The following is a 14,084-nucleotide window of genomic DNA, read 5'->3' as shown; positions in this document are numbered from 1 at the left end:
TTGGACAGTGAATAAGGAAGACCATAGAAGAATTGTTGCATTTGACTTACGGTGTTGGAGGAGAATAATGAAAATACCATAGACTACCAAAGAACAAGCAGATCTGTGTTAGAAGAAGTGCAGCCAGAGTGCTCTTTGGAATCCAGGATGGCCAGACTTAGTTTCTCATGCTTCAGATATATTGTCAGTAGGGGGCCAGTCCTTGGAGAAGCATATCATTTTTGGTAAAGTGGAGGGTTGGAGAAAAAGAGGAAGATCAGTTAGATGGATTGGCACAGTGGCAGCAGTGATGGGGTCAGGCATAGCAACGATTGTGAGGGTGGCCCATGATTGGGAAGTGTTTTGTTCTGTTGTACATCAGGTTGTTATGAGTTGATAGTGACTCAGTAGCACCCAACAACAACAGATTTACTCCATTCCAGTCATCACAGTCGATTCTGCTTTCAGTTTTCAGCTCCTCCCCAGTCATACTTTGTGTGCCTTCCTTCCTGAGTGGCTCATCTCCTGGTACTAGATCTGACTATAACCTGGTGCTATTCATAATGTTTCAGTATTTAGGTGCTGACAGTTTTCCACTGCTATTCGTAAGGTTTTGTTTTGTTTTTATTCATAAGGTTTTCAGTGGCTACATTTTCAGTAGTAGTCCTTCTCCCATTCTTCCTATTGTTCGTCTGAAAGCTCAGCTGAACCTGTCTACATGTGTGTCACTACTGGTATTTAAAATACTGGTTGCATAGCTTCCAGTATGAAAGCAACACGCAGTCCCCCACAGTGACAAATTGGCAGTTGAGTGGTTGGTACTGGGGCTGTTGGTACTGGCAGTGGTGTTCTGCTGTTGGGGATTTATTTAGGTAGATGGTATGGGGATCATGACTGAATAGAATTAGTAAATGTTTTATAGCATAGCTGCTCTGAGCAAAAGGAATACTATTTTATGTAATCTGAAGATATTTAGATTTAAAGGCTGAATTAAATTCTCAGTTATTCAAATGTTTTTCTTTTCCTTTAAATAGTCATTTCAGCAAAACTCAAAGAAAATAAGAAGAATTGGTTTGGACCAAGTCCTTATGTGGAAGTCATAGTAGATGGACAGTCAAAGAAGACAGAAAAATGTAACAATACAAATAGTCCCAAATGGAAGCAACCCATCACAGTGTAAGTTTGACAGTATTTTCTGAAGTTTATTTTGCTAAGTCACCAAAAACACATCTTTTGAAAATTTTCATTACTTGCTTTTATTTATTTATTCTTTCTTTTTCCTTGTTTCTAGCTTTCTTTCTTCTAGTCCTCCTTTTTGTTTCTCTTGAGATATTTCCTTCTCTGTTCTTCTAATGTTTCCTTTTCTTTGTCTTCTACAGTTTGGGAGGTGGTAGTTTCACTGTTGCCACTGAACAACAGCTAGGAGTACCATGGTCACAGATCCAGAAAAAGTCTTAGCTTGGGATTGGATTATGTGGTGTTAAGTAGTTTCCTTAATTTTTTAAAATAGTGCTTTTGTTTTGTAAATTACAATGTCCATACAAATTTAGATAAGGATGTTTTTTTTTAATAAGACAATTAGACATTTCATTCTCAACTTTTTTATTCTTAACTGTTGTATCATGGGCATCTCTCCAGCTAGATGTATGTAGGTCTAGCAGCACTTATATATTGTTACGTAGAATTCCTGCATTTGTTTTAGCTGTATTAGACTCCTGGCATGGCACTGTAGGATAAGCGATTGGTTGGTTTGAACCACCGACCTTGTCGGTGGTTCAAACTCATCAGCCACTCCTTGGAAGCCCTATACACAGGGTAGCTGTGGGTCGGAACTGACTGGATGGTACTTAACAACTTAACAACATTGTCTTTTTGGGAGCATGGTGGTTCTGTCGAATAAGCATGGACTGCCAACCACTAGCTTTACAGTTTGAGCCCAACAGCCACCCTGTGGGAGAAAAATGAGAGTTTCTGCTCCCACTAAGATTTAAAGCCTCAGAAAACCCATATAGGGTTGCTGTGATTCAGAACCAACTCATGGATACTTACCAATAGTAACAACATTGATTTGTTACTTGGTTTTTTTATTGTTATTTTTGTTAAGTGCAGTCAAGTTGGTTCCAACACATCATGACCCTTTATAGAGTTTCCAAGGAGCTATAGGTGGGTTTGAACCACTGAACCTTGCTGTTCAAACCAACCTTGTGGCCCAATGGTTATCCTATAGCACCACACCAGACTTCCCTAGGCATATATCTGGTTTTTTGGTTTTATATCTGGTTTTGGGGTTTGTTTGGTGTGTTTTTTTTGTGTGTGTGTGGGTGTGGGTGGCATATATCTTTGTATGTTTGTGTTTGCATCTATCTCTGTAGTATGACTTCTTGGAAGTAGAATATATCTCAATTTTAACATTTAACTGAAAAAATTCCAAATGTTGGTATTGTAACCTAAGATATTACACATTTGTTGAAGGTAATTATAGACTAATTTCAGCTTTTTAATCTTAAGTTGAAGAAAAACATTAATAATAAATAGTTTTAAAAATAACATAGTATGTTTGGTTTGAGGACCAAATGTATATTAAAATGTAGATCAAAACGTAAATTGCTTTCATTACCTGATAGTTATAATTCTTGCATTTATTTCTCTTACAGAAAGAAGCCAGTTGACTTACAAAAAATGTTTTGTTTTTAAATTGTGAAATGAGAAATCTGAAGTTATAAGCTTTTTTTTTTCACATAAACTGCTGACATTGATATTATTAATTCTTAAAAATTTAGATAGGCTTTTTATATTCTTTAATGTGGATGTTGAAGTTCTAGGGACATCTTTATGTTTTTATGATGCAAAAAATCATTAAAAAGACAGGAAAAAAGACCAATATGAATGTCAGAAGACATTCTTAAACTTGATTTTGAATTGTAGAGATGCTAAAATGATTGGCAGAAATCATGATATAAAAGAGCTGAATAGAAAGTTTCAAAAGGGAAGCTTGAGAAGACAAAGTATAATAAAGGAATGTGCAAATACCTAGAATCAGAACACCAAAAAGCAAGAACACTTGTGCTCAGCATTTCTCAAGCTGAAAGAACTGAAGAAAAAAGTCAAGCCTTGATTTATAATATTAAAGAAGATGGAAGGAATACATGAGTTACTGTACCAAAAAGAGTTACTGTTCAATCATTTCAAAAGGTAGCATGTGATCAAGAACCAATGGTGTCAAAGGGGGAAGTCAACAGGCTGCCCAAAGGCATTGGCAAAAAACAATCTTCCAGGAATTGACAGAATGCAAATTGAAATGTTTCTGGAAAATGATGCAGTGCTGGAGGTACTTTTTCATCTGTGCCAAAAAAATTTTGAATACAGCTACTTGGCCAACCAATTAGAAATTTGATATATCTGTGTTCATTCCAAAGGAAGGTGACCCAGTGGAATATAGAAATCTTGGAACTATATCATTAATGTCACAATTAAGTAAAATTTTGCTGAAGATAATTTTAAAATGTTTGTAGCAGTACATTAACAAGGAATTGCCGGAAATTCTAGTTGTATTCAGAAGAGGACGTAGAATTAGGGATATCATTGCTGCTGCCAGATGAATCTTGACAAGCAGAGAATACGAGAAAAATGTTTACTTGTAGTTTATTGACTATGCAGAGGCATTGGGCTATGTGGATCCTAACAAGTTATGGATAACATTGCGAAGATTGAATATTCCAGAACACTTAATTGTGTTCACAAGAGACCTGTACATAGACTGAAAAGCAGGTGTTAGAATAGAACAAGGGGGTATATCTGGCAGCTCTCTGTCAATGTACTGCTGAAACCTTATTTGAATTATTTTTCAACAAAATTTTATTTTCATGTGACATGAAAATCAGGGAAGTTTTGCATCAGGGTTGTCATCTATTACTAATTCAGTCTGTATGCTGAACAAATGATCCGAGAAACTAGATTATATGAAGAAGAATGAGGCATCAGAATTGGAGGAAGACTCATCAACAGTCTGTTATAGGCAGATGACACACCTTGCTTATTGAAAGTGAAGAGGACTTGAAGTCCTTACTCATGAAGATCAAAGATTACAGTTTTCAGTATACATTGCATCTCAATGTAAATAAAACAAAAATCCTCAAAATTGTACCAGTGAGTAAGTAACATCCTTTTAAATGAAGAAAAATTGCAGTTGTCAAAGATTTCATTTTACTTGAATTCACAATCAACGTTCATGGAAGCAGCAGTCAAGAAATCAAACAATGTATTGCATTAGGCAAATTTGCTGCAAAAGACCTATTTAAAGTGTTAAAGGGCAAAGATGTCACTTTGAGGACTAAGATGCACTGGAGCCAACCCATATTTTCATATGCTTGTGAAAGCTAGAAGAAGACCGTAGTGGAATCAATGCATTTGAATTATGGTGTTGACAAAGAATGTTGAAAGTACCATGGACTGCCAGAAGAACAAATCTATTTTGGAAGAAGTATGACAGGATTGCTTCTTGAAAGCGATCATAGTGAGACTTTGTCACTCGAACTTTGGACTTGCTTTCAGGAAGGATCAATCCCTATACAAGGATATCATGCTTGATAAAGTGCAGGGTCAATGGAAAAAAAGAAGACCCCTAACAAGATGGGTTGACACAGTGGCAGCAACAGTGGATTCAAGCACAACAATTGTGAGCATGGCATAGGACCAGGCAGTGTTTCTTTCTGTCTCTATTAATTGGAGCCTACTCAATTGTACCTAACAACAGCATGATACTTTTCTGAAAATGAATGAAATTTAAGAATTTACTGAAAATCTTGAGACTCATTTACAGGATTACCCTTATATTGATGCTTATCTGTAGTAGTTGTTTCAGTAGTAATTTTTCTTAAGCATTCTGTTTTTTATTAGTGATTCATTAGAGATTATGATTCTAACCAATATGCAAGTGAAATTTATTTGAAAGAGTAAGTTAATTTTATAATGGTTACAGTCTTCATAATGGCCAGAGATATTCAGCTAAATACTAGACTTAAGTGCTCATCTAATTACCAACATCTATATTTGCTCACTTGATATGAGCATTGAAGCTCCTAAGCTGTTAATGACATTAAACTCTTCTCTTAGCCTCATCTGGTAGTACTGTTAAGATCAAGCTGTTCTCCTGAATTTTTAAGTTGTAGCATTGTGGCATGCAAATTTACCACAGCTTCCTTTGTTGAATAGCAGGCTTTTCTGAATGCTGTTCTGTATTTTAATTGACCTTCTTAGGCAGCATACTTTATATACCCACTCCCATTGTGAAAGGAAAAATAAATTTATCATTTTGTGTACCTATTCTCCAACTGAAAAATGAGAAATACTATCTTAATACAGTATATACTATGAACTTTTCTGAAACAGCATCTGAAAAGAGAATAAATACATTTTACCAAAGAAAACACTGCAATAAGTTCAAAATATTTTAAATTTTGGTTTAAATACCTGTGACTGTTAAAATGGTGATGGGAATTTGATGGGAGTGGGGGGTGAAAAAGCATAGTTAATGTCTAAGGAGGAACCTGTTTCTTCTCATTATTTGATTGTGCTTTAGAGATGATATATACAGAAATTCAAACATACATTTCTAAAGTTGTTATAGCATTTAATTATTGAACCTATGGTAGATGATATAGCTATTCTAATGTTTTAATTGACTAAAATTGTTTGTTTATTTAAAGGTAAGTTTCCCAAAGTTTGAATATTTATTGCCATTTAGCAAGATGTGAGTCTTTATTTGGTTGACAAATTGTCCTAGATATTTTGCCTATATAAGTATAAAATTCAGTGTACCTAATATATTCCTCAAATGATCATGTAGTTAATCAATTTTTAATAAAATATTAATGACAGGGCTTTGTTCAAATTTTACTTCTGCTGTTTATTAGTCATGTGACATTGGGCAGTTTACTTAACCTCTGTGAATCAGAATTTGCTTTACCAAAAAGAAAAAAAAAGTTTATTTTACAGTTTTTACTTAAAATGCTGTGATGTGCATGAAACATCAAGATTTATACAGTAATTAGCATAAAATTGGCATTTAGTTTGTAAATTCACCCTCTTTTACTGTTAAAGTAGTTTTCCAATAGTTTGTAGCACACAGAGCAGTTTTACATTTTTTGATAAAGGATCCATGAAGTTGCCCAGGTAATTCAATTATAAATGAATATAACCAAGTAAATATTGGTATGTCAAATTCAGATAGGTTTTCATATGATCGTAGAATTTAGGCTAATATTGTTTGTACAGTAAAACATACAGTGGGAATTGAAACTTAATTATAAATTTTCATTGTGATACTTAATGAAAATAATATTCCCTTTTTCCCTTTTAGTATCGTCACCCCTGTGAGTAAATTACATTTTCGTGTATGGAGTCACCAGACATTAAAATCTGATGTTTTATTGGGAAGTGCTGCCTTAGATATTTATGAAACATTAAAGTCAAACAATATGAAACGTATGTATGTGAAAATACTAGAAATTGCACTTAACTGTTTGTTTTTCTGGAAGGATTTGTATGTCAAACAAGTATTTATTATTATCTATCTAGTAAATACATATTTGTTAAAGTAATGCTCAATTATGGGAAACTGAAAATAATGAGCAAAGATGAAAGAAAAAATATATCATGTCAGAGAGATAAATATGGTTAATGTTTTGGCAAATTTCTTTTTAAAATTTCTTATTTTAGATTATTGTGGTTTTATTTATATGTAATATGCATGTAATGTGTGCCGTTTAAAAATATACCTGTTTTACTTAATAGATCATGGCTTTAACATGTTTTTTTTTTCCGCTCATTGATTATCTAGCACATTCTCCTAAGAATTTTCTTTTTCTTTTAGGAGATATTATCTATTCTTTCATTTAGTGATTTTACTCAGTATAATTTATTCAGGCACATATTGCTAAATATTCTTGGTTGTTAACTTGGCTCATTTTATATAAGGTTAAATCAAAAAGTATTGCTGCTTGTGTTCCAGTTCGTGCTTTCATGGTTTATTCCAAACAAAATGTGTTTAAACATGTCTCTGTGATCAGTGGATGAGTACAGACAAATTCCTTCAGTAATACATTTGTCTTAGTTCATTAAGGTGCTTCAAAAAAAAGATACATTTTGTGCCATGGATAAAAGAATTTTGAGGTCAGGGCTCATACCAAATTTTCTCCCAAACTCAAGTGAACATCTTCCCAAATCATTTACATTTTACAGCAAGATTATGCTATCCCACATAAAAGTTTTTATTGGAGTTAGCTATATAAGGAAGTTTGGGAAGACCTCAAAGATGAACTAAGAGATGGAAGATAGTAAACTTCGATGAATGAAGTAACTGTGGCTGAGGTCCAGACTGGTAGGAGAATGCCCTAGAACTACCACCGATGCAGTAGCTACTGAAGTTGGGATCTCACCTGGTTCAGCATTTTCAAATTTAACTGAGTATCTTGGTGTCAGCAAGTTTTCAGCTGAATGGTTTCCAGAAGCATTGCATGAATATCAGTTAGCTCAAATAGATGATCTTTCCACCAGTCTTTTAAGCAAGATTGAAACTAAAGACAATTTTATGGATTAAATCGTAACCAGGGCAAGTTTTGGATTTACCAACAGAACCAGGGACTGAGGTCTACTCAAAACAGTAGCTTCTGAATAGGTTCTGCTAGACCAATTAATTAAATTCAAGGCAGAGAAGTCAGCCCAGAAAGTTCTGTCTATATTTTTGGTTTTATTCTAAAGGGTAATCTTAGTAGGTTTTCTCAAAAGACAGGGCTTATTGTAAGAAGTTTCAAGAAAATTGAAAAGTGCATTGGTGAGAAAAAGGCCAGGAAAGTTCGGTTGAGGAGTTGTTTTCCAACATGACAGTGTACCTGCTTATTTTTCAAGGATATCAAGGACTGGTTAGATGAGAATTTTTTGGGCTGCCATCTGTCCCATAGTTCTGATCTTGCCCCTTCAGATTCATTTTTGTTCACAAAACTCAACATTTAAAAGAAACCTGATTGGAGTACTTCAAGGGTGTCCAAACTGCCATTTGGAAATGATGTGAATGGAAGAACACACAGTTTGGGGGAAAGGGTTAGAGAGATGGAAACATCACTTTTGTAAATGCATAGACCTAGATGGAGAATATGCTGAGAAACAATAGCTGCACATTTGGGTATTCTTATATAATAAACATTTTTCTGATTTTGCAGCAATACTTTTGGACTTATCCTCTTTCAAGGAAGAAATTAGTGTAATAAAATGATTAAGATGTTCAGTATTTTACATTGTGGTTGTTAAACATTAGCAAATATTGTTCACCTTTTAGAATCTAGTGTTTTGATACTAGGCCTCAAATGTTGGGTGAAGTATATTAAAACAATTCCTAAGCGCATATGTACTTTTTTGTGGCATTTTGATTATGCTTTAAACTGTTAAGTTGCCTTAAAGATAAAAAATTGACTTTTTTTCCTGTGATTTTATTCTCTTCCAGTTGAAGAAGTAGTTGTGACTTTGCAACTTGTAGGTGACAAAGAGCCAACAGAGACAATAGGAGACTTGTCAGTTTGTCTTGATGGACTTCAGTTAGAGTCTGAAGTTGTTACTAATGGTGAAACTACATGCTCAGAAAGTAAGCAGTTTTTATATAGGGTCTTTAATGATTTTTCTTACATAAAATAGCCATAGCCACTGGAGTATGTTCTTTATAAAGTATTTATTATGTAGACCAGCAGTGGCAATGGTATCACACATACCCCTGCCAGTGGCTACTGCTACTGTGTGCCATCAAGTCAATTCCGACCTATAGCAACCCTGTATAGGATTTTTTTTTTAATAGCAAATGTTTTATTGTGAATTATATGATAATTTACATGAGAGAACTTTAGTTTTACATTCATTCCATTATATATCATTTCATTGCCATGGTTCCAATCCCCTCCATGCATTGTCTTCCGACCAAAGGGTATATCCTAGAAACCCATCCTCTACGCTTCCTCCTCCCCACCCCCACCCCTACCCCCAGTCTTCGGTCCACAGTCCCTTTCCCTCTCTGGATCCAAAGTCCCCATCCGCTTCATCACTCCACGTCATCGTCTCTGTCTCCATCTCAAGCATCCCTGCTTCTCTGGGTAGGGTCCCGCTCTCAGCTCTTCCCCGTTGGTGGTCCCAGACACCTCTGCTGCTAGACTAGAGAAATAATCACTCCCTTCCTTGCTACAAAACGTCTACCTTTGCATTTCCAACCCTTACAGTCCGTCTTGATAACCATTATTCACTACAGTATCGCAAGTAACCCATCTGTATTTCATTTCATCAGCTCCACCTAGACAGATTAGATAGTACTGGTGATTCTGCCTTCCTCCATGCCCCCTAGCTCTAGGTTCCCTCTTTTTTTTTTTTTTAATGTTTTTTTGTGAATTATGTGATAGTTTACATGGGAGTACATTAGTTTTACATTCATTCTATCATATATTGTCTCTTATTGCCATGGTTACAATCCCCTCCATACAATCCTTCCCCCCGTACCCCCCAGGTCTTCAGCACAAAATCGCTCTCCCTCTCTGGATCCAAAGTCTCCAGCTGCTCCATCGCTCCACATCATCTCTGGCTCCATTTCAGGCATCACTGCTTCTCTGGGTAGGGTCCCACTCTCTGCTCTACTCCCCTGATGGTTCTAGGGGCCTCCGCTCCTAGACTGAAAGTTAATCACTCCCCTCCTTGCTATAAAATGTCCACCTTTACATTTCCAACCTCACAATCAGTCCTGATAACAAGTATTCAATATTGTATCACAAGAGACCCATCTGCATTTCATTGCATCAACCCCACCTAGACAGATTGAATACTACTCACTGGAGATTCTACCTTCCTCCAGGCCCTCTGGATGTAGGTTCCCTCTTGAAAGCTTGCAAGCCAGTCACTTCTTGCCTTTGTAGACCCCCCTCCCCATTTGTATATCCAATGTCCAAGTTGCCCATTTCTGTGTGTGGAGGGGGTGGGAATGTTTCTTGCTGTAAGGATTTGTTGCCTCTTTTGATTCTCTGCATTCGTAGGTATAGGTCAAGTTCATCAGATTGAAAATGTGTTTTGAGTAATGGGAGGTATTTTGAATTGAAATGGGGAAACATTTTGAGGGGAGTTAAGATTTTTGGAGTCGGTGTGGTGCTATGGATTAATGTGCTAGTGTGCAAGGTCAGTTTCAGCAGCAAGGTTGGCAGAAAGCTCATACTAGCCACTCTTTGGAAACCCTGCACTGGGTTGCTAATGAGTTGAAATTGACCTGACAGCATGTACCAACAACAATATGACTTTTAATGTAGTTAGTGGGACACTTTCTTGAAGAGGCCCTGCTGCTGAGGTTGGTGGGTTGTGGCCCTTTCTTTAGATTTGAGCAGTTATAAAGTTGTTTCCCAGCCCCCACCCCCACCCCCAGATGACAGCATGAGAGCATGCACTCAAAAGCATGATAGCTCCTTTTCATTGAACCCCAGAAGCAGAAAATGTAGGTGGGCATGGTATGATTAATATCAATTAATTTTGAAGTAATTTTATTTATAAAAGATTAATCACTTCCTGAATTCTGGTATCAGAAGTAACCAATTGTCGTTATTAAGTGCACTCAAGTCATTTCCTACGCATACCAACCCTGTATAGGGTTTCTGAGACTGGAAATCTTTGAGGAAACAGAAAGTCTCATCATTTTCCTGAGGAGCTGCTATTAGGCTCGAACTACCAACCTTGTGGTTAGCAGTCTAATGCTTATAGTCTGGAACCACCATGCGTCCAACCAAATAATAGCTTAATATATATTTAGATGTGCAATGTAGACTAGATAGTCTATCTTTTTTTTTTAACTCATATTTTGGTAGGAGGAACCTTCTGACTGCCTTGTTGAGAAGATCTTTTTAGATCTTTCAAAGTGGATGAAAAGTATACATTGAGAAATCTGATTGTTTTGGTTGAGTAAGTTTGGTTTGGGAATACTTTTAATAAGTAATACATTTGTAAACTATAAATTTTTGTGGCAGACATTTCTTTACCTAGCATTCATTGTGTATGTGCCTAGTTTGTCTAGGCAAGAATTTTGTTTATTATTAATTGCATAACTACTTTTAATATTTTGACTTAAGCCCCACAGAATAAAAAAAATGGTGTGTAAGGAGTAAACTCTTCTCTACTAAGTGTGGACCAAGGAGGGAGAGACTACCTAAGGGGAAAGAAGCACCGAGACCTGGTGCAGATTCAGGGCCAAGGAAGTGCCATCTGTGGTAGGACTAGCTCCAAGCACAGAGGCAAAGGACAGAGACTTGGACATAAAGCCACAAAGCTACTTCAATTAGTCCTTCTCATGTGCCTTTTTTTTTTTTTTTTTTGCTTCTGCTTTATGAAATCTGAGTCCTTCTGCTTTTGAGCAGCAGCAGGAATCTCAGAGCTTTGCCTTAACTGAGTTGCTCTGCTTTTTCATATTCTTCTGGTGGGCGATGCTGGTTATCGTTGGTCATGGGGATGGCAGTCCTGCTTTCCAGCGTTGGTTGCAACCCCTTGTTTGTCCCTCATAAACAAGGTGCTTTGTTTTGTTTAAGATTAGGTTTTTTGTATTTTTATTTAACTGTTCTAAGGTCAGTAGCATAGGATTTGTCTTAATGGAAACACTAGACATTGTTAGAAAGAAAACCAAAAATTTTGCTGAAGGAATCATTTCATTTTGCAAAATTGGAACATGCTTTTTATTTGAGAAAGCAAACAGATATACAGAATACCATATCAAAGGGAAGTGCAGGTTGTTACAGAAGAAAAAAGAGGCCCCATCTGTGAACATATAAATACCATGTTGCTGTTGTTACTTAAGTGCTGTCAGGTCAGTTCTGACTCATAATGACCTTGTATAGGGGTTTCTGAGGTGTGGCTGGTGGGTTTGAACCACCGAACTTAACAGCTATCAGTTCAATGATTATCCATAGTGCCATACCAGGTACTTTATTACTCTTAAAAAGGAATAAGCACAAGAAAAAGACAAACATAGATGGCATGGGTAAAGGAAATCATAGATGACATCATGATGATTTTCTAAATTTTACCTCCACATGGTAAAATTTTAAATTTGAGTTTTAATATGTATGGATCTCAAACCTCTGTTCTTCACCTTTAGTTCTAAATTAAGTTTTCACTTCTTGAACAGTTTTTCTTAAGATTTCTGCTAGTTTTCTTTGCAAATTTGTAACAAGATATAAAGGTAGATCACAGTTGTAAAATTCTTAACTGTAACTAAAAAAATACATGAATTCCAGATTTAGATTGTAAAACTAAACTGCTATCATAACCACTCTCTGCCAGTTCATTTAATGAAGACCAGAGAGTTGTGGGTTGAAATCAAGGACATCATATAGGAAGAAAGCAAAAGGTCCTTAAGGAGAAAAAGAACAAAATAGATATCAGAAGAGACTCTAAAACCTGCTCTCCAGCGTAGAGATGCTAAAGCAAATGGATGAAAGGAGGTAAAAAAAAAAAACTGAACAGAAAATTTCAAAAGGTAATTCAAGCCTCGATTTGCAATACTAAAGGATTCTGTGGGGAAAGGGTGTTGAATGTTGTGGGTTGCATCAAAAGAAAATGGAGAAGGAATACACAAAATCAAAATACCAAAAATAAATGGTTGATGTTCAACCATTTCATGAGGTAGCATACGATCAAGAGCCAGTGGTACTAAAGGAAGAAGTCCAAAGTGTACTGAAGGCATTGGCAAAAGACAAGGCACCAGAAATAGATGGAATTCTAATTGAAATATTTCAGCAAACTGATGCAGCACTGGAGGCACTCATCTATGCCAAAAAATTTGGAAGATAGTTTACCTGGCCAACTAATTTAAAGAGATCTATATCGGTGTCCATTCTAAAGAGAAGTGACCAAACAGAATGCGAAATCATCTGACAGTACATTAATGTCACATGCAAGTAAAATTTTACTGAAGAAAATTTAAAAACAGCTGCAACAGTGCATTTGACAGGAACCTGCCAGAGATTCAAGCCTGTTTCAGATGAGATGTGGAACAAGGAATATCACTGCTGACTTCAGGTGGATCTTGGCTGAAAGCAGAGAATACCAGAAAGATGTTTACCTGTACTTTATTGATTACACAAAGGCTTTCAATTATGTGGATCATACCAAGCTATGGACAATACTGTTGGAGAATGAGTATTCCTGAACACTTAATTGTGCTCATGAGGAACCTTTACATAGACCAAGAGAGAAGTCATTCAATCAGAACAAGGGTACACTTGAATGGTTTAAAATCAGGAAAGGTGTACACCAGGATTGTATCCTTTCACTGTACTTATTCAATCTGTATGCTGAGCTAATAATCCTAGAAGCTGAATTATATGAAGAAAATAGCATTAAGATTGGAACAAGACTCATTAACAACGTGTAATATGTAGATGATACAACCTTGCTTGCTGAAAGTGAAGAGGACTTAAAATACTGATGAAGATGAAGACCTCAGCCTCCAGAATGAGTTACACCTCATTGTAAAGAAAACAAAAATCCTCATCACTGGACCATTGATTAGTAGTATCATGATAAATAGAGAGAAGAGTCCTGTGTGGGCTAATGCCTCAGACTGCAAAGTTGTTTGAACTGCAAGGTTGGTCGTTAAAGCTCACCAGCTGCTCCTTGGAAACCCTATACAGGATTGCTATGGGTCAGCACTTAACAACAACAACAAATGGAGAAAAGAATGAAGTTGTCAAAGACATCATTTTGCATGGATTCACTATCAGCACTCATGGAAGCAACAGTCAAGAAGTCAAACAACATACTTCAGCAAACCTGCTGCAAAAGACCTTTTTAAAGTGCTCAAAGAGCAAAGATGTCAATTTGAGGATTAAGATGTACCTGACCCAAGTCATGGTATTTCCATGTGATGCTGAAGGGTAAGCATTCAACCTCAAGGTCAGTTTGAACTGCAAGGTCAGTGGTTCAAACTCACTAGCTGCTCCTCAGAAACCCTGTACAAGTTCAATATAAGTCATGTACCATCAGTTAACAGTATTTCTCTCTGTCCACTTTAGCTTTTTTAAAAACACACACACAAAAAAAAACCC

The 14,084-nt window shown here is 36.3% G+C and overlaps 1 protein-coding gene across 1 annotated transcript in view; it reads left to right on the top strand.

Annotated features, from left to right (window-relative positions):
- The first annotated feature begins 1,018 nt into the window (after positions 1–1,018).
- ITCH (itchy E3 ubiquitin protein ligase) overlaps positions 1,019–14,084 on the top strand; it is a 91,625-nt gene continuing 78,559 nt past the window's right edge. The window contains exons 1-3 of the mRNA XM_006876880.1: positions 1,019–1,155; positions 6,338–6,462; positions 8,477–8,614. Coding sequence (XP_006876942.1) covers positions 6,456–6,462; positions 8,477–8,614 — 145 coding nt within the window. The 5' untranslated portion in view covers positions 1,019–1,155; positions 6,338–6,455. The remainder of the gene's footprint in view (positions 1,156–6,337; positions 6,463–8,476; positions 8,615–14,084) is intronic.

This window comes from Chrysochloris asiatica, unplaced genomic scaffold (genome assembly GCF_000296735.1).
Source record: "Chrysochloris asiatica unplaced genomic scaffold, ChrAsi1.0 scaffold00423, whole genome shotgun sequence".
In the NCBI taxonomy this organism is placed as follows: Eukaryota; Metazoa; Chordata; class Mammalia; order Afrosoricida; family Chrysochloridae; genus Chrysochloris; species Chrysochloris asiatica.
This window is presented reverse-complemented; position numbering and strand designations above follow the sequence as displayed.